The sequence below is a fragment of the Ursus arctos genome, unplaced genomic scaffold (genome assembly GCF_023065955.2).
Source record: "Ursus arctos isolate Adak ecotype North America unplaced genomic scaffold, UrsArc2.0 scaffold_25, whole genome shotgun sequence".
NCBI lineage: Eukaryota > Metazoa > Chordata > Mammalia > Carnivora > Ursidae > Ursus > Ursus arctos.
The window spans coordinates 2,740,554-2,764,977 of record NW_026622930.1 but is presented as its reverse complement, the minus strand read 5'-3'; the positions used below and the strand labels follow the sequence as shown (position 1 = coordinate 2,764,977).

General features: G+C 50.6%; 1 protein-coding gene across 6 annotated transcripts in view; it reads right to left on the bottom strand.

Annotated features, from left to right (window-relative positions):
• Window positions 1-24,424, bottom strand: part of CDC42BPB (CDC42 binding protein kinase beta) — a 103,041-nt gene that overhangs the window by 20,966 nt on the left and 57,651 nt on the right. For all 6 annotated transcript variants that reach the window (XR_006411307.3, XR_008961334.1, XM_057318340.1 and 3 more), the window contains 16 exons: window positions 20,765-20,858; window positions 18,993-19,193; window positions 17,125-17,373; window positions 15,212-15,291; window positions 13,336-13,502; window positions 13,133-13,252; window positions 12,275-12,408; window positions 10,579-10,821; window positions 9,376-9,486; window positions 7,650-7,894; window positions 7,438-7,543; window positions 6,929-7,053; window positions 6,405-6,510; window positions 4,502-4,650; window positions 3,058-3,152; window positions 1,429-1,508 (listed from right to left, as the gene is read on the bottom strand). Coding sequence is in view for 4 of the 6 variants with exons in the window: in XM_057318340.1 (XP_057174323.1) it covers window positions 1,429-1,508; window positions 3,058-3,152; window positions 4,502-4,650; window positions 6,405-6,510; window positions 6,929-7,053; window positions 7,438-7,543; window positions 7,650-7,894; window positions 9,376-9,486; window positions 10,579-10,821; window positions 12,275-12,408; window positions 13,133-13,252; window positions 13,336-13,502; window positions 15,212-15,291; window positions 17,125-17,373; window positions 18,993-19,193; window positions 20,765-20,858 (2,305 nt within the window). In the remaining 2 variants the exon portion in view is untranslated. The remainder of the gene's footprint in view (window positions 1-1,428; window positions 1,509-3,057; window positions 3,153-4,501; window positions 4,651-6,404; window positions 6,511-6,928; window positions 7,054-7,437; window positions 7,544-7,649; window positions 7,895-9,375; window positions 9,487-10,578; window positions 10,822-12,274; window positions 12,409-13,132; window positions 13,253-13,335; window positions 13,503-15,211; window positions 15,292-17,124; window positions 17,374-18,992; window positions 19,194-20,764; window positions 20,859-24,424) is intronic.

Sequence of the window (24,424 nt, the reverse complement as noted above, 5' to 3'; positions counted from 1 at the left end):
CCATCTTATGAAGGGGGGGGGGGTCTGGTGGACACCACGTCACCCTGATGACGAAGCCTGGCATCACCAACCCTACACACGCGGGAGTACCCAACGTCTCCTGGGCAGAATCCGTGCCACTGCGTTCGACCCGCTTCTAGTCACAACGAACTATCAGGACCTTCTGTAGGACAGCTGCTATGGCCACAGAAATACCAGCTTATAACCTATGAGCTCTGGCTGGAGCCTGACCAGAGGAAGCCAGCCAGCAGTAAAGGACTTTGCTGGGGCAACAAGGGAAACATAAAGTGTGCTCAGCTTCGGCATCAGTGCGAATCATCCTCCACCTGCTGGCGACAGTGTGGTTATGTGAGGAGAACACCCCTGATCTCAGGAAACAGACCCTGAGGTGTTAGGGGGCATGTCTGTGCATGTACGTGGGGTCACACAGGTGACAGATACCTGTATGTTTACTCTACTATTCTTTCAACTTTCCTGCAGGCTTGTAATTTTCTAAATAAAAAGTTGGAAATCAACAAAAACAATGACATTTTGTCAAAAGTCCCATTAATGAGATTTGTTTTCATTACTTTCACTTTCTGGCTCGTTTCAAGGGTTGTTAGTAAGGATCCACCCCTAGCATTTTGGAACAAGAGGGAAAGGCTGTCCTGGGTCTGGTTGCAGTGCATGCAGGGATGAAGTGGGGCTCACGCAGCGCCAACAGCCACTTCCCCAGGTGGCCCTGACCTACTCCCGTGGGGGCCACTCTCAGAGCCGAGGTGCCACACTGAACTGCACCACCAGGCCAGCGACGGGGTACCTGGGGCCGGACTGTCCTCATAAACCACCTTTCCTCCATCCATCCTTAAGACCAAACTTCAGAGCCATACAGGAGTCACTGAAAGGATAATAAGACTGGCTTATTCTTCCTTTGCTGCGGTATGAGAATTTGTATTTTCAAAACTGCCACAGGACGCCCGGGTGGCTCAGTCGGTTACGCGTCTGCCTTCGGCTCAGGTCATGGCCTCAGGGTCCTGGGATCGAGCCCCGCGTCGGGCTCCCTGCTCAGCGGGGAGTCTGCTTCTCCCTCTCCCTCTGCCTGCCGCTCCCCCTGCTTATGCTCTCTGACAAATAGATAAAGCAAAAAACAAAAACAAAAACTGTGTGAAATACTCAGCACACAGCCAGAGGCAGGGTAGATTTCTTCCCCGAAGATGCTGAGCACTTTCTTAATCAACTTCCAGTTCGTCTAAGGACGCTTCTCTGCGAACGGTTCGAATACCTTCCGTGTGTCTAACCTCATACACTGAACACCCCGGGTCAGTGACAGGTCCGCATGAGGGAGAAAGCTATTAGAGGCTGTGGGTGGCCCCACGCGGGGTCAGAGCACGTCACACTAGTTCTGACTTAACATCAGCTCATTTGTCACTTTTAAAAATAACTACTTACTCTACACGTCAGATCGTGTGCAAGAGGTGCAGTGTTGAAATACTCAAAAATAGAATCCTGAAAATCTGGAAGTTTGAGTCCTGTAAAAAAGAAAGAAAGACCAGTCAAGGCAGGTTTAAAAGATGGTCTCTTGTGCTTAGATGGGAAGACACAACGTCATTAAGATGTCAACCCTCCACAAGCTAACTGAAAAGTCTGATGCAGTTCCGGTCACGTTCGTTTGGGAGGGTCACCAAGGAAGACGGTCTCAGAAATCCTTCTAAAAGAGGGTTGGAAAAGGAGATCTACCAGGTATTAAAGCAGGTTCCCCAAAGCCTCTTTAAACACAATCAAGTCAACAATGAGCAAGGAGGAAAAATGCAGAGACAGACTCAGGTGCTCAGGGGAATCTCATGTGGGAAGAGTCACATGTGAAATCAGGACGGAGGGGCTTTTCAGCAACTGGTATTAGGCAACTAATCAGCCACAGGAAAAAGAGCAAACTGGATCAATCCCTCACAATGTACATCACGGTCCATTCCAACTGGATCAGTGATCTGAATTTAACAAGTGAGACCATACCAGCACTTGAAAGTAGGACTGAATTACTTGGAATACCTGGGGATTTGGGAATATTTCCCTATGACACGAAAAAAGGAAAAAGAATGATAAATTTAATGTACAAAAATTAAAAATAAAAAAGCACCAAAAAACATCATGCTTCATAGAAAAACAAAACAAAACAAAACAAGCCCCCTGAAAAACCAAAAAAAACCCCCAAACATAAGCAAAGTAAAAAAGACAAAAGACAAACCAGGAAATATTTTGCAACTTCTATCACAAACGAAAGGCTCTAATCCTCGATATATGAAAAGCTTCTAGAAGAAACCACATGAATTTTTAAAAATGGACAAAAGATACAGATATATAAAAATTGCGGAGTAAGAAATACAAATGGCCCTTAAACATACACGAAGGTGCTCGATCTTGCTCATGGTACGAGAAACCCCAGCGAACTCTATTTCGATGCTACTTCTCGCCTCTTCAGCACGTACAGCCGCTCTGCGGGCGAGGCTGGGGGGGAGCCCTCGCCTGCATGCTGGCAGGGAGGCACACATGCGAGCCTCTAGGGCGGAGTCCGGCAACAGCTAGCATGAGTGGCTGCACGCTTACCCTATAACCGACAACCCCACTCCCGAAAACACCTGCATAGAAAGAGGAAGCGTCGCACACATACGTCTTTTCTGTGACGGCAAGAGAACAGCCCAGCACCGTCCGCAGCCCCCAGCAGAGTGCGGTGCGGCGCAGCCATGAGGGGATGGGACCTGGGACCACCCTGCACGCCATGGCCCTACCCGTGCACAGAATGGAGCCCAGAGCAGGCTGCCTTGCGTAACCAGGGCGATATGGATGCGTGCTTTACACACACATGTATTTGCCGCGTACACCAAGATTCAACAGCAAGGATAAACCAAAGCCCGAGGTTACCTTTAGGGAAGGTATCTTTGAATGTACCCTATTTCAGAATATTGGCTTTGAAATTGTGTTAAGGGCTTTCTTTATGTGACTAAAAACAAATCTAAAACAAAACCACGTCGTTAAAGAAAAGCTTGTATTTAAACAATTCAGAAGCTTGTAATTTTAATTTACCAGTATCTGCTCTAAATTTTTCTTCCATCCTTTTCTTCAAAATTTCCATTTCTTCTAATAATTCTCTATTTTTGGCTTCGGAATCCTTTAGTTTACTAAAATAAAAAATAAATAAATGGCTTTAAGCACACTGAGAATAGATCATCCACACGTTGACTCAGCAAGTGTCAGAGTGTGAGGGCAGGGGCTCGTCTCCAGGGCCTAGGAAAGTGCCGGAACATGGCAGGCTCTCTGAACAGAAACACAGATCCACTCTTGGCCTGGGTGAGCCTGCTGAGCATGTTACGGAGAGTACAGATACTTCCAAATTATAAACAGACACAGATTTTAAGAATCATGGTTACTGCAGGTCTATCTCTTGAGCCTGTCATGGAGTTTCTGACACTCTTAGTCTCTTTCCAGAGGTGTCCTTTGTCCTCCGAGGACACACGACCTCCAGACGTCTTTCCCATAGCTGGTAAAATGGCGGGCTGCACCTGAGACCACGACCACTGCCGGAGCACCGGGGGTCCTGGGGCTCCCATGCAGTCACACGGCGACAGAGCAGTCAGGCCGAGGCGGTTAACGTCTGGCCAGGAGGTGCGCGGCACAGTCCAGCAGCCGAGTGGGGGTTCTGTGCGGAACTAGCGGGGGGACGCTGGCTGACCCACCGCACCTCTGCCTGTCCCATCATCTGCAAAATGGAGTTGCACGGCTGCTGGCCTCCCAGGGACATATTTAAATGGCAGCTATTATTACTCTTTGAGCCCCAAAGAAATGTGTGACTCAGTAATCCCATCAAGGACATCCCTCGTGACACCCAGGCCCCTTCAGGGAGGAGCCTGCCCCCCTTCCACACCAGCAGCTACTCCTACAAGTAGGGAGGCCTGGTTTTATGAAGCAGCGGGTCATGCCTGTGTCCTGAGCATGTCAGGCAGTATCTGCTGACAGTGGCCCCTGGTAACACACAGGCTGAATGTGCCATTGTGCATAAACGCTGCTGCTACGGCTGTATGAAGCTGGAAGAGGGTTTTCAGATAGGCACACCATCTTCAACCTGTATTTTAAAGTAAGTTTTAGGTTAAAAGGAACAATTCAAGGCTGATGAACTGAACAGCACACTAAGGTGAACAAGAAGCCCAGGGAGGGGCCCACCTGACATGTGGCCGCGTCCTGTCACCCAGCACTGGGAAGACAAGCATCACCCTTGACACACACAGACGCCGGCCCTTCAGAACGATGAACTCACACCACTCTCATTCTTCCTTGGAAACACTGGCATAACCCTCCAGCAGTAGGTGAAGGGCATTTTCACATTCGTCCAATCGGTTCTTACCCACCACCGACTAGGTGCCCGAAATGTCCCACTGCTCAGAGGTCCTTCCATCAACTGATGTCACAGCGTGGGGGCGTGCCCAAGGTCACACAGCCCCCTGCGTGGTTGTCAGACCACAGTACCAGGTACCTTTCAAAGGAGAGATTCGTGTCTTTGACTTTCCTCAGCTCCTCTTGAACAAGCTGTTTGGCCCGGATCTCTGCCTCAAGAGCAGACTGCAGCTCTAGCCGCGCGGACATGTCCAGCTTCTGACTCCGGCGAACTTTCCAAAGGGGATCCTGCAGATGAAATATTGCAGATACGCTGTTAAGCTATTTATTTATTTAACAAAATGCTGGCAAGTACTTCATCTTTTTTCTAAAACTTTTATTATCACATTTAAATACTTATTAATTTGATACTATTAGATATTATCAAAGTCCACCAGACCCAATTTTAGTTTGGGCATTTCATGACTTTTATTCTTACTTAGAGATCTTCTAAAGAATTGGATGTACCTTTTCTTATTTTTTAAAAGAATAAAACTGAAACTCGAGTGTAATTTCTATTTGAGCCCATTAGACTCTCTTACAAACCTAAGGGTCTCAGCTGTCTTACTTTTCCTTTATCTTGAGACATTCTACTGTTTCACTCACTGAGAAATTATGTCAGTCTTCATCAGTTATTCCTACCTAGGAAGAAGACTACAACAGCAAATGGAGGGAGGAAGGATGGAGTGCCCAGAAGGATGACGTAACTGTGAGCGAAACCAGCCTGACGACAGTGTCCTACTCCTGCCGAGCCAGACGTAGGCCATCTGCTTTCAAGACGGATAGAAGTCCGGGGATACCACTTTCATAGACCTTTTTAAAGTTTTCACTAAACGCAGGATTTGTCCTTTTCCTTCCACACAGCACAGAGAAGACAGACAGCCCAGTGCAGGTGCGCAGGGACAGAGAGCCCCGCTGCATCTAGACGCTAATGACTATGATGGAATCCAGCAAATGAGAGAAAACTCATGGATGTTTGCATGACTGCATCCTACACGATTTCCTCACTCGAAAGGTGAACAATACACTTCTCGGGACAGAAAAGAAATATACTTTCATCCAGTGAGTCCTCCAATAGGAGTGTTCTGCAACAAGAATCGCCATCAACCCCTTTTGTTAAAGGACCTATGACGGCATTCCTTCACCTTTTATAAGGTTTGTGCACTAAGTTTATTCAGTGCAGCTCGTAAGTGCAAGTATCCATGGAAACGTGATAGGAAGAAAAAAGAAAATGTGGAAATGAAAAATACTTGTTCATTATTTGAATTGGTTTTTATAAATCTAAAATCTAAAAATGACTATGTTTTCCAATTAGGGAGCAAAGAACATGGCTGTATTCTTTGATAAGATGGTATGAATGTACCAGGTGCTTGGGTGACAGGGGATGAGTGGCTAATGACATTCGAAGGTGCTGCCCCTTTTGGGTAAATATACCTTCAAGCCAGCAAAACACGGGATGAAAATTTAGGTTTATTAAGTTCTAGATAAAATTCTAATAGAGCTGTTTCACTATACCTTTGTTACTTGTATATGTTACCCACACAGTAACTTACACACATATACACGTATCGTACAAACGGCAACGGGAGTAGAAGGGACGCGTGTGGCTGTGCCCAGGAGTGAGCCTGGGCGGAAACGGTGCTGCATTCAGACCAGAGCTTGCCACACTCCCGGCACTCAAAACACACGGACCACTGCCCGGGCAGGTGACAGAATGAACAAGACCAATCTCTGTGAGGGCAGCACCCCGTCCTGCTGAGGATCCCTCCGTGGAGCCTGGCACTTAGTGATTACTTGTGCGCAAGTGTGCGGTATCAGAAGAGGCTATATCTCCTGGTAACTCACAGACCCTGAGCTCCTCAAACTCGGCAGCTTTCACTGGCCACACAGAAGTCCCACATCACCAACGTGACCTGCCTGGTAGTGAGCTGCACGCTCGCTCAACAGAAAGCCATTAATGACTTCTATTGCCATAAAAATGCAGAACTCAGAACAAAGCCTACCAGTGCTCTTGACCCCAGACTGGAGCTCCTCAGAGTCTCGAGCTCTTCGGTCATCTTCGAAGCAAGGGCCTGAAGATAACCTCGGGCATCTTTCTCGTCGCTGACCCTAGAGGAGGACCATACCCCGTGAGTGAGAGGAGCCGAAAACGTGAACAGGTACCTGCCTCCCACAGGACAGAGTGACAGCATGTCCTATCAGCCAGAACAGTGGCCCACGACTGATGAATGCCTCCGCTAGCAAGAGCCGCCCCAGTCCCTTCCTGCTGTGCTGTGCAGAGGCCCGGCCTCCCGCTCACCAGAACACGGGGGGCACGCAAGCCTGACCCACACCGTCAATGACTCGGTGCAGTCTCTCCACCTTCAGTCCAATGTGATGACCACTGGGCAGAACTGCTGCCGTCAGACGTTAGCAATTTGGGCAAAGAGCAGCGAGGCCTGTGCCAAGGCCTCAGAGAAACCATCGGTGAGGAGAGCCCAACGGGCACAAGCAGGGCTGGGGACAACCGCGGGTGGCACGCACATACCACTGAATGATCTCTGCAATCTGAGCTTCCCAGTGGGCAACCGACTCCTTCTTGGCTGCCAGATCCTGCAGCTCATCCTCCAGCTGTCTATTTTGAGCTGTGAGTTTATCCACAAAGGAACAAAGCTGAAATTAAACAATTGTACCACACGACTCGTTATTTGGTGCCCTTTAAATTTTTTTTTTTTTTTTTTTTTAAGATTTTGAACTTTTGTATGCTCTGGGAATCTCTACAGCCCAAGATCTTCTGAAGAGTCTGAAAGCTTTCCTTGTTACGAGATACTGTTCCAAACTTAGTTTTCAATGTAGACTTCTCGAGTGTATCTAACTTCCGTCCCATCTCAATACAAATCTGACCAGGAGGTAAGAGCTGGTGGTTTTAGTTAATTAGCAGCTTTTAACCCAGTGAAACACCTCGTTCAGAAGATAAACCTAGGACTTCCCGTAAGCAGTAAGCTCCCAGGATGCATGACTGAGGACATCGCGGCCGCAGGCGGGGGCGCAGATTACCCTCTCGTTCTCAGCCGTGAGCTTCTTGTTTTCCTCCAGCAGCAAGGCTCTCTCGCGCTCATACTTATCTCTTACTGTGCCTACCGCCTCCTCCATTTCCGTGTGCCTGGGAAGGTACGAGAGAGAAGGGAGTCAGAAGCCCATGAGCCAGCCCCCCAGGGGCAGGGACACAAGCCCGCACTTGCTGCACTGAAGAGCACGCAGACACGTACCGCTCTCGCTTTGACTTCTCCAATTTGTCTTTTAACATAAGAACTTCCTTCTGCAGGGCCAGCTGGTGGCTCTCCGAATCATGCACCTCCTTCTTCACGTTTTTGACTTCCAGCACATGGGAGGCCTCACGCCTGACCAACTCCTCTTCATAAAACAGGACTTTCTTCTCAAGCTCAGATTTGATTTTGGAAATCTCCTGCTGATGTTCTAAGGTGGCCCCCGGTCCCCGGCCTCCTTGCTTCATCTGAAGATAAAGGTTAAATAAAGTAAATCACAGAGCTCCGTGTCTTCCCGATGGCCACGTGGCCCGTCGTCCCCCGACAGGCGCTGCACCTGACGCATCTGGCCTTGGTCAGGCTGATTCCAGGGGCCGACAGTATCTGCCCTGCTGAAGGGACGTACCCCGATCTGCCAGACCCCAGAAGCTCTGTCTCTACACCCTGACACGGTCTTCAAAGCCTCCTCCCACTGTTTGTTCATCCGCAACAATATTCTTCTGAGGGCTGATCATGTGTCAGGTGCCTCTGTGGTAACACGGTTACACCGAGCTCTCTGCTCTTGTGCGGCAGAGGGGGACAGACCGATGACAAACCGGTAATAAGCAACAAGGCGCTAACACAAGGCACCGAACAAAGACTGGGGGCGGCATGAAGCGGACTGTCAGAGAAGGGGGCACTGAGGTGGTGACACATGACGCGCCATGTCAGGTGACGAGCAGCAAGTCAAAGGTGCTGAGCTGGGAGTGCACCGTGTGCGTAACAGGAGGGGCGCCATCACTCCGGAGCTGTGGGAAGCTGCTGGTGGGCACTAAGGACAGGACGTGCTCCCACTACGACCAACAAGCTCGCTCTGGCTGCTGTGTGGAGCATGGACTGTCACTCTGGATGGCGAAAGGCACTCGGGCACAAGGGGCAGAAGTCTAGGCCTATGGGGCTGCCACCGGCCAGACCAGAGTGCAGCAAGGACGATGGAGAAAACAGGCACCTCGGAGTATGTGCCGGGGGAGAGAGGAGGCCCGTCGTCTCCACTTCGCAGACAAGGAAACCAAGGCTCAAAATGGGGATTCGTGCACCTGAGACCACACTAGACTAACAAGGAGACCCACCACCTCCTCACCCCTGTTCCTGCCACTAGCGCCTCTCTGCTCACTTGCTCCCTCCCTCCCTCCTGAGGCACCTGGCTGCCCCATCCCAGCCACCAGCCTGTCTCTTCAACTTCAGCGGCAGGACATGGGCTTTAAGGAATATTTCCAGAAATGGACTCCACTGAATTTAGAAACACGAGATAAGGGCACCTGGGTGGCTCAGTCGGTGAAGTGTCTGCCTTTGGCTCAGGTCATGATCCCAGGGTCCTGGGATCGAGCCCTGCATCGGGCTCCCTGCTCAGTGGGGAGCCTGCTTCTCCCTCCTCCTCTGCCCCTCCCCCTCCCCACTCCTGCCTGTGCCTGCACAGGTTTTTGCTCTCTCTCAAATAAATAAAATCTTAAATAATAAAAAGAAACTCAAGATAAATGGCAGTTATTAGGTGTTAGTTTACCACGGCTTCCTATAAACTACCTGAGACATTTTATAGAAGATAAACATGAAGGAACTTCGGTGTTAAAAGTGACAAGCTGTCATAAAGGCATGTTCTCCACGACCCGCGTCTCGTCTGCACCTGCCCTTCCCCCACAAGCCCACCACGACAGTCAGTAAGGGTGACAGTCTGGCCTCCGGCAGGCACTACCTTCAGGGCCTCAAGCTCACTTTCCACTTGCTTGGAGAAGTTCTCGCTGTGTTCACGAAGCTTGCGCTCCCTGGAGGCCTCGGCAACGGCATCCTCCAGCCGAGCTTCCAGCTGCAAGAAGAACGCCGGCAGTTTACTGGCATGAAGCCGGCCCTCCCAACAGGGGCCCTCGGCCAGCGCAGTCCCGAGGACCTCTGAATCCTTCCCTCATCCGATTTCACCCCCACTTAAAGGCTGAGAAGCACACTTCAAGACAACTGGTTAGTAATAAACAAGTTTAAATTCTAAGTTAAACAATGATTTGTCATTAAATTTCAAGAAAGGATGCTGAGTGGTGAAACAAGTACTTCGGACGTCTGGAGAACACGAACGCATCTATTAAACGACAAACGTCACCTGGAGCATCTCGGGCAGCCAGTTCTCAAAGTCGGGTCTTGAGGCCATTTCAGGGGGAATAAAAGGCCCTACTTTTTCTAATTACCTGGATTTTCTTCAAACGCTTTATCCAGAACAGTGTAACATGACAGACTGAATGCAGAGATAGGTATGACAACCTATGTGTTTATTAAGCTAGTTATTTAAGAAAAGCACAAAAATGTAAAAATGCCACTCTTCTCATTACATGGGGGAGGGCAGTTACTTTTCATAAAAGATGTTACTTACGTTAACATGTAATGGGTTTATTGTTAAACTGAAGACAGTGTCTTAATTTCTAACATGGTAAACGTGAAGGGCTGTAACGGACACAAACAAAAGCTCTTCGGGGGTCTCACAATCTTTAAGAGCAAAAAGCCGTCCCGAAAGCAAAGTTTCAGAGCCACTGGGCTGACGTGAGGTGTGGCTGGTCTTCCTACTCCTCCCCACCCACCACGGACGTGCAGCTCGTGCCTACTTAGGCTGTGCTGTGTCAATCACATCACAACACGTCTACGTTACACCTGTTAGGCAGAAATATCCTCTATTTGCTTTAAAAGCGAATTTTTAAAAATCAGCACCCTAAGATATCTCTTAATAATTTCACAAATAGGTATCGAGGGCCAAGAAATATAAAATAAATACTTGGCAGGCCAACTTCCTTAGTTTATCATAAAATTCAATATATTTTAAAGTAATTTATGTAATTTAGCCCGAGTTCTCAAGATGTTTTATTAAGATCATACAAAGGTCCAAACAGTACAATCCCCGGAACAGCTAACAAGCTACCTCTTTCCTGAACTTCTCAGACTTGCGCATTTCCTGCCGCATGGAGTCGATCTTCTGCATGGCCACCTCCACCTCCTCCTCTTTGTCGCGGAGCTGCCGGGACACCTTCTGCTTCTGGGAGCGGAGCTCTGCCATGCGCTCGTTGAGCTCCGAGAACTCCTGCAAGGCCAGCTTTCGCTGCTGGTGGGCATCTTTGAGTTCTCTGGCTTGGGATTTCAATCGCTCTGAAGCTTCAACCAATTGCTGAACAGAAAGAACGAGAGAGGTTTTACATTTGCTTGACAGAGATGTAGAAGCTCAGTCTTCCCCAGCAAATGCCACCGACAGACCACGGCCAAGATCCAAGAGCTCACCTTCTTGGAAAAAGCCCTTTGCTCAGCCCCAGCACAGCTGTGAGCTGCCTGGAAGAAGCCCACCTGAGCTGAGGTGCTAAGCATCAACCTCACTCCAGGAAGGACCCCCAACAACACGGTGACCAGAAGCCAAGCTCTCCCAGCCAGCCTGAAGGCCAGCTCACAGTGCCAAGTCTGGCTCAGCGGTTTCAACCTCTCCCCGACGTCATCCACACAATCACAAAGGGAGATGAAGTAGGAATATGGTCACTAATCCAGTATTTTAAACAGCAGAACCAGGAAAGAACATATTACTTATGAAAAACCTTAAGATTTCCACCAAAGTAAGGAATCATAAAAACGATTATAGGCTAGCTAACCCCTCACTAGAGAGAGAGATGGGTGTGGTTGTCCCTCTGGCTGCATGGGTGACATGGCCTCACCACTGGCTGCCCTGGCAGCCTCCCCTCCCTGCAGCCGATCCCTCAACCCCTGGGTGACAGAGCCACTGTGGCACGTGTCTGACTGGAAGGAGCGGATATGAACAGGTTAGTGCAGAGGCACCCACACGGGGAGGGAACTGGCTCCACCAGGCCCCCGCGGGCCAGGCTCAGGGTGTTACTGTAGCTAGAGCAAGGAGGGGGTCTCCTGTCCCACACTGCAGTTCCAGACAAAGCGCTGTGGTCGGATACCATGAACTGAACAATCTGGGTTTGAAATCCTGCACATTCTAGAGAACGGATCACAAACCATAGGTTTAATGACTTAAGTGAGTTAAAGAACGTATTCCAGAAAACACGATCCTGTGGTATGAACATACCGTGTGAGCATGCAATTTGATATATTTTACTGAAAATCAAATTTATGAAAGACTATTGGGGGGAATCACCCGAATTTTAACAAATGGTCTCTCTTGTGGTGCCCTGTCGTAAGGAAGAGCTCACTTCTGAAAGAAGGGGGGGGCAGAGGCTGCTGCAGGGGGCCTGATGGAGCAGGGAGGGCGAGGACTCTGGCTCCAGATGCGAGTGTGTGAACCCAGCTGGGTTGGTTGCCGCGGACGCTGAGACATGGGGACCCCCTGCATCGCCGAGGCCTTCCTTTCACCAGGGGGTACGGCCCACAAGGCAGGCTTGTGGTCAGGAACCGGGAGGAGGACCACGAAGTCATGGCCAGCCACCCTGGAGACAGTGGCCAGCGGCCCGGCGGGATCCTCGGGCAGTCCGTGCCCCTCAGGGGCTGCACACGGCACAGCCCAGGACACACACGAGGGTCCTGGAAGAGGTCTCAGACCCCTGCACGACTTCAACCTCACAACTTGTAAAATGATTTACACCTTTCTCACGTCAAATCACACCCTTGACTACCTTGTGAAAATCCTCCTTCTCCTGCCGCACCACGCGGTACTGCTTTTCCAGGCCTTTCAGCCGATGTGTGGAGTCCTCGTGCTCTTGGCGAAGGGTCACCGTGTCCTCCAGCTGCCTCTCAAGCCTGTTTGAATCTGAGTGAAAGAGAAAACAGACCATCTGACGTCCTGAGAGTGAATTATTTAATAATTCCTCACACTCTTTATCATTTAGAAGCTTTCTGACTTCCTCACACACGGGAGCTGCCCATCTGGGTAACGGCTCTGCCCCGGGGGCTGTGAGCCGTGGGGTGGCACTCAGCCGCCCGTCTCAGGGGCTGCTAACTTGTGCGAGCGAGCACAGGGCAGCCGAGGGATTCCAGGCAGGAAATGGAGAGAAAGAACAGGTTTGGAGATGAGTCAACTGCCGGGCTGACCCACGTGTCAGGTTGAGGGTTAAGACTCAAAAGTGACTTGAGTCTTTAGGAAGCTTTGATAATCTAGGAACCACAGAAGATGGAGGGGGGAGGACAAAGCCAGCACTAAAATACCGAGGAAAGTAGGCCACTGAGGGAAGCCTCAGGAAGAAATAAGCTGTGGCGATTCTGCCTCAGGGCTACAAAGAGGCAAATTAAAACATAGAAACGTAAAATGTTCTGAGAGTTTGTGGATGAAATGCTAGAAACAGCCTCTAGCTGCAACTATAAAATGCTATTATTGGGGCCAAGCTAAGGTGGAGAGATCGTCTCAACTGAACTGACAGAAGAGACCTTTAAACAGGTTCACTGAGACCAAAGCTTTTCTTCTCCTTTTCCACCGTATGAAAACGACCGAACAATTTCTCTGAAGGGATCAACGTCCAAGAACACAGACCACCTACCTGCTATTTTATTCTTCAGACGCTCGATCTCCTCATTGAGCTTTTTGATTTCCTTGTCCCGGGCCGCGCCGCCCAGGGCGCGGGCAGAGCCATGCAGCGACTGCACGGTCTGGGTGGACTCTAGGGGAGGGAGATGGGCGTGAGGCAGGCTGGCACCAAGGCCGGGCTGACCGGGGCTGTGGGAGGCCGAGCTGAGCCCTCACCCTGCAGCTTCCGGCTCAGCTCCAGCTTCTCCTGCTCCAGCCTCCGGATCCGCCGCTCGTAGGCTTCCACCTGCAGGCTGTTCTCCAGGTCCCGCTGCACACCCTCGTCTTTGCTTAAGGTGCTGGACTGCATTATGCTCTTCAGAGAGCCTCGGTCGGAAAAGCAGCTGCAAGTAAAGCAACAGAGTTTTCTCATCCACTAAGAATCCACAGTGAGTTCATCAGTATTTTAAAACTTCCCGGGACAAAACACACGTCTTTTAAGGAAGCCAACAAAATTGTCTGTGAAAAGACTATTGTTTATGGAGCCAGAACTTAAAAGAATCTTCCTTAGGGCTAATGGTGGGAAGACAGGGGGTGACTGACAAGGATGTGCCCTCCAAGGTGGTCAAAGAAAACACCTCTGCAAAGGAGGGACTGTAATCCCTACGGCATGCCTTACGCTCAACCGGAAATGCAACAGGAGACGGTATCGTGTGGGCATCTGGGCGTGAGGGCCTGGCAGAGGCCACAGTGGTCGGCCCTGCATTCCCAGGCCACCGAGGGCTTCCCTCCTCCTGCCACTGACTGGCCGAGGATTTGTGGGGACGGGCCGCTCCACCCTCCGGGGCTCATGGTCCCCTGCAGACCGAACAACCTGCGTGGTTCTCTCAACTCCAGCACCATGGGCGGCCCAGCTACTCCTCCGTGACGGGCCTGCAGCGCACGCCACCCGCACAGATTAAAGCCCACAGTGCTTCTCTCTCTCAGAGCTTAATTCCTGAACTGGTTCACAAGTAATTCAGTTCTCTTGCTTTTAATACGACAACGATGCCGGGGAGACTCCTGAGTCCTGCTATACGGAGTGCAGCAAAGGCACCACGACACACACATTCACAGAAGGGCCTCGCTGGTGTTTTTCACAGTGGCCTGAGAATGCTGTGCAGGCCAGCACTGCAGAGTCTGTTCCAGAAGGAAGGCCCTGGGCCCGATCCGCCAAACTGGAGCCTTGGCAGGTGGGCCTGGAACCCCCAGGTTTAACAAGCACCCACTGAGCTAGAACAGACCAGAAAAATGAGGAACCTCTGCATGAACGGTTAATAGGTCATTATGCCCACGGCATCTCGGGCGGCTTCCTGTGGACTACAAGGCCTCAGCTGTCACTCTGGCTCAAGGGCTGCGTAACCCTGGCACCTCACACCAAGGGAGCTTCTAGGAGCTCAAGCAGAAACAGCCCTCTCCTGAAGGAATTCTCATCAATGCAGGTAGGAGCTACTGGAAGGTGCCAGGAGTCAAGTTGTGTTGCCCTCCTTCAGGCGCTGTGCAGTTCCATCTGCTTCATTTTGCCCGCCTTTCCTCCTCCCCCCCTCCTCCTGGCCCAATTCCTTTAAAAGCTGCTGACAGCTTGGCAAAGAGGCCCATTCAAGACAGAGCACCCCACGGTGCTCGGGGGCTGGAGCTACACATGGGGCTTCTGCTCCCAGTTCTTCAGATTTCCATTACATCTGGGCCTGTGCTCCGGCCCCACGGTGGAAGCTACAGTAAAATCCTCACGAAAGCTGGGCATGACCGGGGAATGGGGCCACTGGCCACGGCCACTGACATCTTCTCAGAACAAATCTTGCCAACACTGATGGCCTGTGAGTCACAAGTCAGCTAACTGCCCCCCCATGAGATAAGGATGGGTTTCACACTTCCAAAGGGTTGTTAGAAAAGAAGACTATCTAACAGAGACCACCCTTTGGAAGAAGTCGGCTGAGTCATCAGGTGGCCCTTTTAAAGGTCACGGCCCCCCCCAACACTGACGTAGGCACGAACTCGCACAGGAGTAGCCCCCCAGACTGCTCTTCTAGCCCAAGGGAAGACTCTGCCTGGGGAATGATAAATCTACACCTACCTTTCCGTTGTGAAAGTAAAACCGATGAACGGCAAATGTAACCCAGAGAAGCCTGTATGAGAACCAGGAGGTAATATTTCCTGCATAAGAACACATACAACAAAATGAAATCGGTGTTCAAACAAAGGAAAAGAAGGAGGAAAGAATGTTACCTATTGGTGAAACCAGGGCTGCACAAGAGAGAACTGTGTGGCTTTCTAGGACACGGAGGACACAGCGTTTCCCGTAAGGGAGCACAGCAGGGGCAGATCTGTGGTTCTCCGGCCTGCTGCAAACACAATGCAGCAGAGAGGACAAACACACCGCTTCAGATAATGTCGCAGGCCCAAAGACCAAACCTGCTGACGTCCCCGCTCACGGCCTGACATGGCCCTGAGTGGGGGCAAGCAGACAGGGCACAGAGGCACAGCCCCCGGAGGACGTGGGGCAGAGGCTGGGGCTCCCAGGCTCTCAGCAGAGACAGAGCCCAAAGGCAGAGGGAGGCCTAAAAGCCAAGCTAGAGTATTTTAGGCATATATGTTACAAACTCTTATTTTTCAGTTTCAGCATCCTTCTTTATCAAACATGAAACAAATTTATAATTCATCTGGGAAATGTCAGTGTGGAAATAGTTTCTTTGCAGTCCAGGAAAACCCTTTCCACAGGACACTACTTTTCTCTGTGTGGTCTGTAGTTCAGCTCCTATTTGAGAAAGAGGAGTTCTCTAGGGAGCAATCAAGAAGATCCTCCTTCTACTTGGTTGACCCTCAGACCCTCTATCCCCAAACCAGGTCACACGTATGGACTAAAAAAGGCTGGGTTCGAGGAGGTCAAAATAACTTCACAGCCTCTGAGCACGACTCTCTGAAGCTTAAGGTGATGACTCGTGCACCAGAGGCCCTGTGGGACCAGCCAAGCACCGGGCGGCCCTAGAGCCAGGACCCAACCTGGGGGATCCGTGACGTCGGTGGGAGGACCACACACGGTCACTGTTGCTCCCAAACGCCTGCCACACAAACACACGTGTACACACCAAGAGCATGTGACAGCAGGAAGCCTACACGCTCATGCATGGGGACCGGAGCCCCAGAGGCTTGCAAGCCCACGGTAGCGGCGCAGGCCGGGCTCCTCGCCTGCTCAGGGCCTCTAAGTCTGGAAGTGGTGACAGGGCTGGGGCGAAGCTTCAAGATGGTGGCATCGGTGACACTGCTGAATACCATGAAAATACCGCACAAGTATGTCTGAGGAGTTCCAAAGGAGAAAAGCCATTTAACTCAATTTTACTCCTGCTGAGGACAAGCATACCTCGGAGAAATTGCAGGTCTGGTTCCAGACCAGCACAAAAACCTGAGTATTGCAACACAGCAAGTAAAGTGTGTTGTGTGGTTTCCCAGTGCACGCAGAAGTTGAGGTCACACCACACAACAGTCTATTAGATGTGTGACAGCATTATAGCAGAATGAAGTACACACCTTAATTTAAAAATACTCTACTGCTAAGAAACGCTAACCATCACCCGAGTTTTCAGCAGGTGTAAGTACTGGTCACGGATCACCATAACAAATACAGTAATAATGAAAAAGTTTGAAATATGGTGAGAATCACCAGAATGTGACACAGAGACATGAAGTGAGCAAATGTGGTTGGAAAAATGGTGCCCACAGACGTGCTGGAAGCAGGGGTGCTGCAACCCTTCAGTCTGTAAAAAATCCAGGATCTGCAATGCACAGTACAATGAGGTGTGCCTGTAACCCTTACTTGTTCAAAAGGACATTAAGGACCAAACTGAAGGTTGGACTAAAAGATGTCCCAGATTTTTAAAAAACAACACAGCCCTAAGATACACCATATTGACAGAACACCTCCCACAGAACACTGCCAGCATTCGGACCCACCGGGACACCACATAAGGACGAGACCGTGCAGACACTTACAATATTTCTCAGCACATCGTCATCCACATCGAAGTTGGAGGTGTCAGAAGGGCTGCTCACATCAGGAATATAAGGTGCTTCAAGGTTCCGTATGTTTTCCCAATTCAGACCTTCAAAGAACGCGTGCTTTTTGAAGTCCTCTATCCCGTTCTGTCCCAGCCGGCGCTCTCTGCTGCAGATGAGTCTCTGAATGAGGTCTTTGGCTTCTTCAGACACGTCGGTGACATGGGACGGAAACTGAAATCGCTCCTGGGGGGTGGGGGAAGTCGGTGCACTCGGGGTGAAAACTTAACTCAAAAAAATCGAAGCTCTACCGACGTTACAGCAAACAAAACAGAGGCAATCGCTCCAAAGCAGCAGTCGTGTCTAACTTCACGGTAACTGAAGTGCAAGCCTCAGCCAGTGAGACCCAATTCCAGAAAGACAGACGGAGAATCATTAGTCTTGCTGCTTTTATGCGTGGCAGACTTGGTACCACATTACATGTAAATTACAACAACGACAGACCGTCAGCCATCAAAGCGGCCAAGGACGGCCCAGCTCTTTCAGAGGGCGTTCTGCCAGGATCTATGGCAATTCCGCTCCGAAAACCGTATTCTACAGAAACAGTCACAGAGAGAACATCTAACATGTTCCCAACAGCATTATACTCTCACCAAGTAAACTGGAAATTACCTAAATGCCCATCAAAGAGAGACTTGCTAAAAAACAGGGCACACACATGCCAAGAGAACGGTCTGGTTCTATGCACTGGACAGACGGATGACAAAAACACAGGGACAAAACAACCTGGTTCTATGAGACATGATGCCATTCATTCCAACAACATCCCCCCGTCCCGCCCCCGCCGAGGCCCAGGCCCACCACCTCTGTGATCTAGAACTGGGGACAGCAGCACCGCCTCACGGAGCTGCGCTGAGGATCAGGCGAGTGTGCGCACGGAAAGTGCTGGACCAGGCCCGAGAGGGAGCGCCGCACACACTCAGTACCAGCAGGCTCTTTAGGGTTCACAGAGTCCCGATCGGCGCCTTAACAGCACTTATCACGGAGAAGTGGATGGGGTGATTTCCACTATGTACACTCTGCCCTTTTGTGTTGTCTGGCGTTTTTATGGTAAGTATATATTAATTTATAAGTGAAAACATTTATTTCTACTTCGGGAAAAGTGTTTTTTACAAGTATGGCTTGCTCTGACTGGGAGTTAAAGGGAAGACCACCCACCACTTTCATGTCCATCTGCTGCCCACTCGAGCAGTTAGTGAGGGACAGGGCGAGGATGGGTCAGTGGAGGGGGGCACCCTTGGAGAGGCGTGGAAGGACGCTGAGAGCACACTGGCAGAGGGTGGGAGCGGCGTGAGAAGACATACGTGACTGAGGGAAGCAGATGACAGAAACACGAGGAAGAAGAGCAAATGGTAAAGCAAATGAGAAATGGAGGAGAGGCAGAGCGGAGGCAAGGTCGGAGTGGAAAATACACAGCTGGGAAAGGGAAAAGGAACAGGATCCGGGACGCAGAAGGATGCCGCTATGCGAGGCGCGTGGCCCCGTCACGACAGCTGGTGAATCCAGACCCTCAGGTGCAGTGCCCAACTGCTCCCTATCCCTGCCGTCCAGGAGCCGCGCACGCTCAGCACGCTTCTGGGCGCTGACCCGCAAGCTCTCCTCCCCTCATGCCCACACGTCCTATGTCGGACGCCGGTGCAAACTCCACTGCCACAATCTCTCTGCTCCTGTCTGGGCGGCCAGCAGCCTGCTCCAGCCCTACCACCTCTTCGCCAAAGACGCTAACAGCTTCCGAGCGGCCCTCCCACCTCCAGGCCTGCGCCTCGGGACTCAAACCAAGAGGACATGGAAATGCAGAGTCTTACTTCATGGTTCATGATCTTTCCGTAGGTCTCCACGAGTGACTCTGCATAGAAGGGCGTTTCTCCGTACAGCATCTCGTACATGCAGACGCCCAGCGACCACCAGTCACACTCAGGGCCATACTTGCCCATGCCGTCCTCCATCGCCTGCAGGATCTCAGGTGAGATGTAGTCAGGAGTGCCCACGGCCACAGAGGACTGGACCTTAGGGGAGAGGGTGGTGTTGGGGGGGGAAAACTCTCATGTCAAAGTCCTAACTACCTTCTCTAAAATAGGGACAATAACGAAACCATTGTGAAATAAAACTGACACATGATCATGATTAAAAACCTATTAATTTGAAGTTCAATGCGAATAACTGTTCTCCTGCAACACTACATACTTTCCAGAACGCACGAGACTGTCTCGCACACCTGGTCTCTCTGTGCGAGAGAAGCCAAAGGCCCACCTCAGCCCCCAAAGGGCACTGCAGTCCCTCGAAGGGTGGCATGTCCCACATGCTCTATCACTGCCTGAAGTGTGGTCCTGGGGCCACGTGTGTTCAGGCTAACCCTTCGCCACCTCTGTGGGCGCACAGGCCACCTGGGCTCTGGTAGAACAGATTGTGGGGTGGGGCCCAAGACGCCGAACTCCAATATGCTCCCAGAGATGCTAAGGCGGCTCACCGAGAGCCTATCCGTCAGTCTCCCAAATGGGAACATCGGGAAGTAGGTCCAGGCACTTAGCTGGGTGCTGGAATTCCCCAAATGGGGAAGCAGGAGGCTAAGGTCCCTACAGGGGAAAGAACAGTCCCTCGGCTACTGATGTTAGCAGGCACAAGCCTGTGACATCTCTACCGAAATCTGTGGCCAGAGAGGGTAGCAATCATCACAAAGAAAGCAAGAGGGAGTGAGTCAGCTGAGAAATCAGACTGGTCTCGAGCACATGGAGAACAGAGTCCACAAGACTGAGGGAGAAAGAATCACAGAAGGCCTGACTCGCCCTCGGGTCGTGTCTGAGGAGAGGGCCATGGGGTGCAAGCAGTGCCCCAGGTCAGACTAAATCAGCAGGGAGGTCTGCCTCTGTCACGTGACCAGTCACTGCTCCGCAGCTTGACCACCCAGCTGCAGAAGCTCTGAGGCAGACAGTGGAAGACCGGAGCATGAGGTGGTGACACTGGACGAGTGTCCACATGTGCGGGTAAGAAAGCGAACCAACACTCCAGCTCAGTCTGAGGCCATGCTCTTATCATCGGAAGACTGGATTTGATGACAGCACCAATATATCAACTCATCAATATGTGGAGAAATAAGAGACCAGCTTGTTGGAAAGAGAGAAAAGTCTACCATCATGGACCCCTGCTTCCAGATCTACAATGTCCGAAAGAAAACCCCTCACTGACAGGACGTTAGCTGCCCACAGACAGAAATGGAAGGGGTAGTTACAGCGAACGTCTGTCCACCTGACCGGCCTGCACAGGGGGTTTTAAGGAAGGACCCAAGCATCGCCTGTCATCCACTGCAGTGCTGATACAACTTTAGCTGCCCAGCCACGTGAGGAAACCTCACAACACCCCCAGTTGAGAAGGCATACGCATGACTTTCGTAAACACAGAAAGCAAAAAAGAGGTTTCAAACTTAAGTAGAACATTTCAACTGTCACCTAAATGGATTTATCTTTTTAATTTACATTCATAAACTTGGTTTCTTAACTGGGTCTCAAACTGAAATTTTAAGTCCCTTCTAATTACAAGCAAAACCCCAAATCAAATGGAAAATCTCCAACAAAATACCTACAGTTCCATCGTCATTCATCTTCAAGCATGATCCAAAGTCAGCCAGGCGAATATGACCATTCACGTCCAAAAGGACATTGTCAGGTTTAATGTCTCTGTTAGTAAAATAAATAAATGAGTTAACCATTTCCATGCTACACATTAGGCAGGTCAAAGCCTTTAATGAGTGGCGTACCAGCTGTGACGATCTTGGAAAATGTCTCCCGTGACGCTTTACTCGGGCATGCAGTGGCGGTCATCACCACTACCACCCCTATACGGGAGCTTAACCCTAGTCAGTCGGGTGACACCCCGCTCTTGTTCCCACCACGTGGCTGACGAGGTCTCCTAAGCGTCTCCTTTATGCCAGGTGCTGCGCTCGACCCTAGGTCTACAACAGTACCCAGACCCCGCGGCCCCCGCCTTCACGAAGCTTCCCACCAGCCGAGGTGACAGAAAATGAACACGGGACCGGACAGACACGCATGTGGTTTCAGCACCAGAGTACGACACGTGGTAAGTGCTGTGGAAGAAATGTGAGGAAGTTGAAAACGAGGCAGACGGTGGCTGAGCAGAGACTGGCTGAGAGCAGGAGGCAGGTGAGGCTCTGGGGCAGGAGCGCAGCAGGCCAACAGGGCACCGCGTACCCCACACTGTATCTGCCGGACAAAGACCCAGGGACTGAAGACCAGTTACTAGCAGTAAACGCCTGTGTCAGGAGAGTAAGCCCACGGCCGTACCTGCTGTTCTGTGTCCTGGCAAACGTGAGCGCCCGGTTGGGGGACTATTTCTAAAGCACAAACCCTCCCTCCTGGCAAAATAAGCTCAAACGACAGGACGGCATGAGAGGAACACAAACTTGAGGAGTAAAGGCAGGCCGGCGCTCACCAGGAGTAGATGCCTGTCGTGCCGCAGGACAGAATGCCACGCCTCCGGGAGAACAAACGCGCACCGGCTACGCCCAATGTCGGGGACGAGTCCCACAAACCAAAGTGAGCAGAAGATGACAATTCTTATCCATGAAACACCCACAAAGCAAAAGAAAACTAGCACAGCACTCCAAACTGAAATAAACAAACAGGAAGAGGAGAAAGAAAACAAACCCTCAACGAGTCAGGAAAATACAAACTAAGAACAGAACCAGATAAAAACAGGAACAAATGAAGAGAGCTGACTTAACTCAGGTAGAAATAGAAGAAAAAGACAAAATCTTATCAGAAATGGTGACTAGATTATAAGGTGACCAGAGGAGAACACATTTAAATAAAGATCTGATGAAAGGCACTGAAGAAAGGGAGGGAAAGATCTAGAAGAATAAAAGGGAGACAAAGTGGTAACAGGGTCAGAGCGAGCAGCTGGAGTGAAGTGGAAGACAGGCTAAGAGGACCCCGCACACAAGTAATGGGGTCCCTGAAAAAAACAAACAATAAAACATAACTAATACTTGAAACTACAACCCGAGAGAACTTTCCAGAAGTAAAAAAAGGACCTGCACTGACAGACTGATGGGCCCATCACATTTAACATTTTTCAACGTCCTGTTTTTTGGGACCAGACAAGTCGATACTGAAGGTCACAGGGATCAGTTACTGTGTGAGGGCAGCCAGGAAAACCATGAGGAGAAAGCAAGGGGTCTGATGGGGCGACCAGGCCTCCACGGGCTTAGCCTCCACGATTAACGCAGCAGGGCTCTGGTGCAGAGAGACAGACAAAGGGACAGGACAGAATGTCCAAAAACAGACCAACCACACGAGGACTGCGGACGTGATGAGGTTGTTCTCTCCATCCACTGGGGCAGAGAGACACGTGAGTAAGTAAGCGGCTCTTGGGACAACGGGAGGGCCTCTTCAAGATAAGAGCCATTCCTGGGGAGGCGCTGCAGAGCTGCCCCCCCCCACCTCTCCATCTCGGTCAGATTTCCTCTGCGCTATCCTGCGTTCTCATCCATGCAGCTCTTTGTTCTAGCTTTTCCTTTTCCAAGACCTTTTTTTTTTTCTCTGAATACTCCTTCTCATAAAACTGCACCGTCCTTCTTCCATTGCTGAGCCATACTCTCTGTTCTCTCCGGGGATGTGATGTCCTCCAACAGCAAGGCTTTGTGAACCTGGGACTCTTCGTTTCTGCCTTTGCTGGACCTGGGGCCAACCTCTCAGAAGACGGGTGCCGGCCGCCCACTGCTTCCCATGTCACAGAAGTCCAGCAGTGGGGCGGTGGGCACTGCCTGAAGTCAGCACGGCCCACAGGCAACCACAGAAACAGGCCGTGGGGCCGTGGCACAGGGTGTGCATCATGCCTGTTAAATCCAGCAGGGCTAGCACTCGTGCTGACAAAACACCCTTCTTTCTGGTGCTACCAAACCACTCACACTGTGTCCACCACCGGAGGCTGGGGTAGGACTGGCTTCCTACAAAACCTGACTTTGGGAACTTACTACCAAAAACGCAAAGCTTTGTTTTTAGACTGGGCCGTTCAGGTGCTACGTCTGAATCCTGAGTTGACGGGGGTGCTAATTACATATTTAATTCTCTTCCTATGCCTGGAGGTTAAACGACAGAGTGAAGCTTCTACGTAGCTAATTAACAGGGAGAAAGCTTTCTAATTAGGGTAAAAAGGGAAAGAGTACACTGTTAATAAGGTGGTCAGATTAATTTCCCTGGAGCTCGGTGACAAACGCAAAGACATTTGTGTCTGCTATGAATCAGGCGCAGTCTGTCAGAAAGGCAGAACATAAAATCAAAGGATGAAAACAACTACAATGAACTGTTATAAAACCAGGCACAACGACATTAAGGAATCCATGAAAAAAGAGAAAATGCACTTTCCAAAACCTCATTGCCCTAAAAGAAGTGACAGTTATTTGGGGGCAGCTCCCTTTGCTTACTCTGTGGCACAGTGCCCTGGCAGAACATGTGGCCGGAGGCAAGCTGTCCCAGGCCCCCGTGTCTCAGTTTCCCCACTGAGCAGTGAGGTAACATCATGGCCAGACCTGATGGGCTGTTCTCTTCACATCGGGTGCCGTGGCTACCCTGGGAGCGGGAGCTGAGTTGGCCGCGGAACATCTCCTGACGGGCCGCACAGGCCGGGCCCCAGGCGGAGCGGCAGCCGAGCACACGGCAAGGCCAGGGGATCGTGGCGGCCCCGAGACTCCGAACACGGGACAGTGATGCCTTCACAGTCCTAAGAGGAAGGTGATTTCCAATCTAAAATCCCATACTGGATCATTCACCAGTCACACATGTGGATGGAATTAAGATGCCGATCTCCAAAAAAAAAAAAAAAAAAAAAAAAAAAAAGATCTCAAGAGCCTCCTTTTCCAGAAATTACAGAGAATATGTGCTACCAAATAGAAAGAATGAACCAAGAAAGAGGAAGCGTGACTCAGAAAGCAAGGGCTCCAATCCCAGGGAGATGGGAAGGGAACCCATCCGGGGGCAAGAACTCTCAGAATGAGGGCAGAGCAGTAGGCTCAGAGAGCACCGAGGACAGGAGGGAACGGGAAGGAAGGAAGAGGCAGCTCCAAGAAAAACCAGACCAAGGCTACCCGCCACGTCTGTGTGTGCAGAGCTGTACACTTTGGTCACGATGTTTGGGGATAATTAGTGATGGTTACCACGGAAAAGAACACTTGTGAAAAAACAGGGCCACTACTAACTCTGGAGGAGACAAGTTACACAAGTGTAAA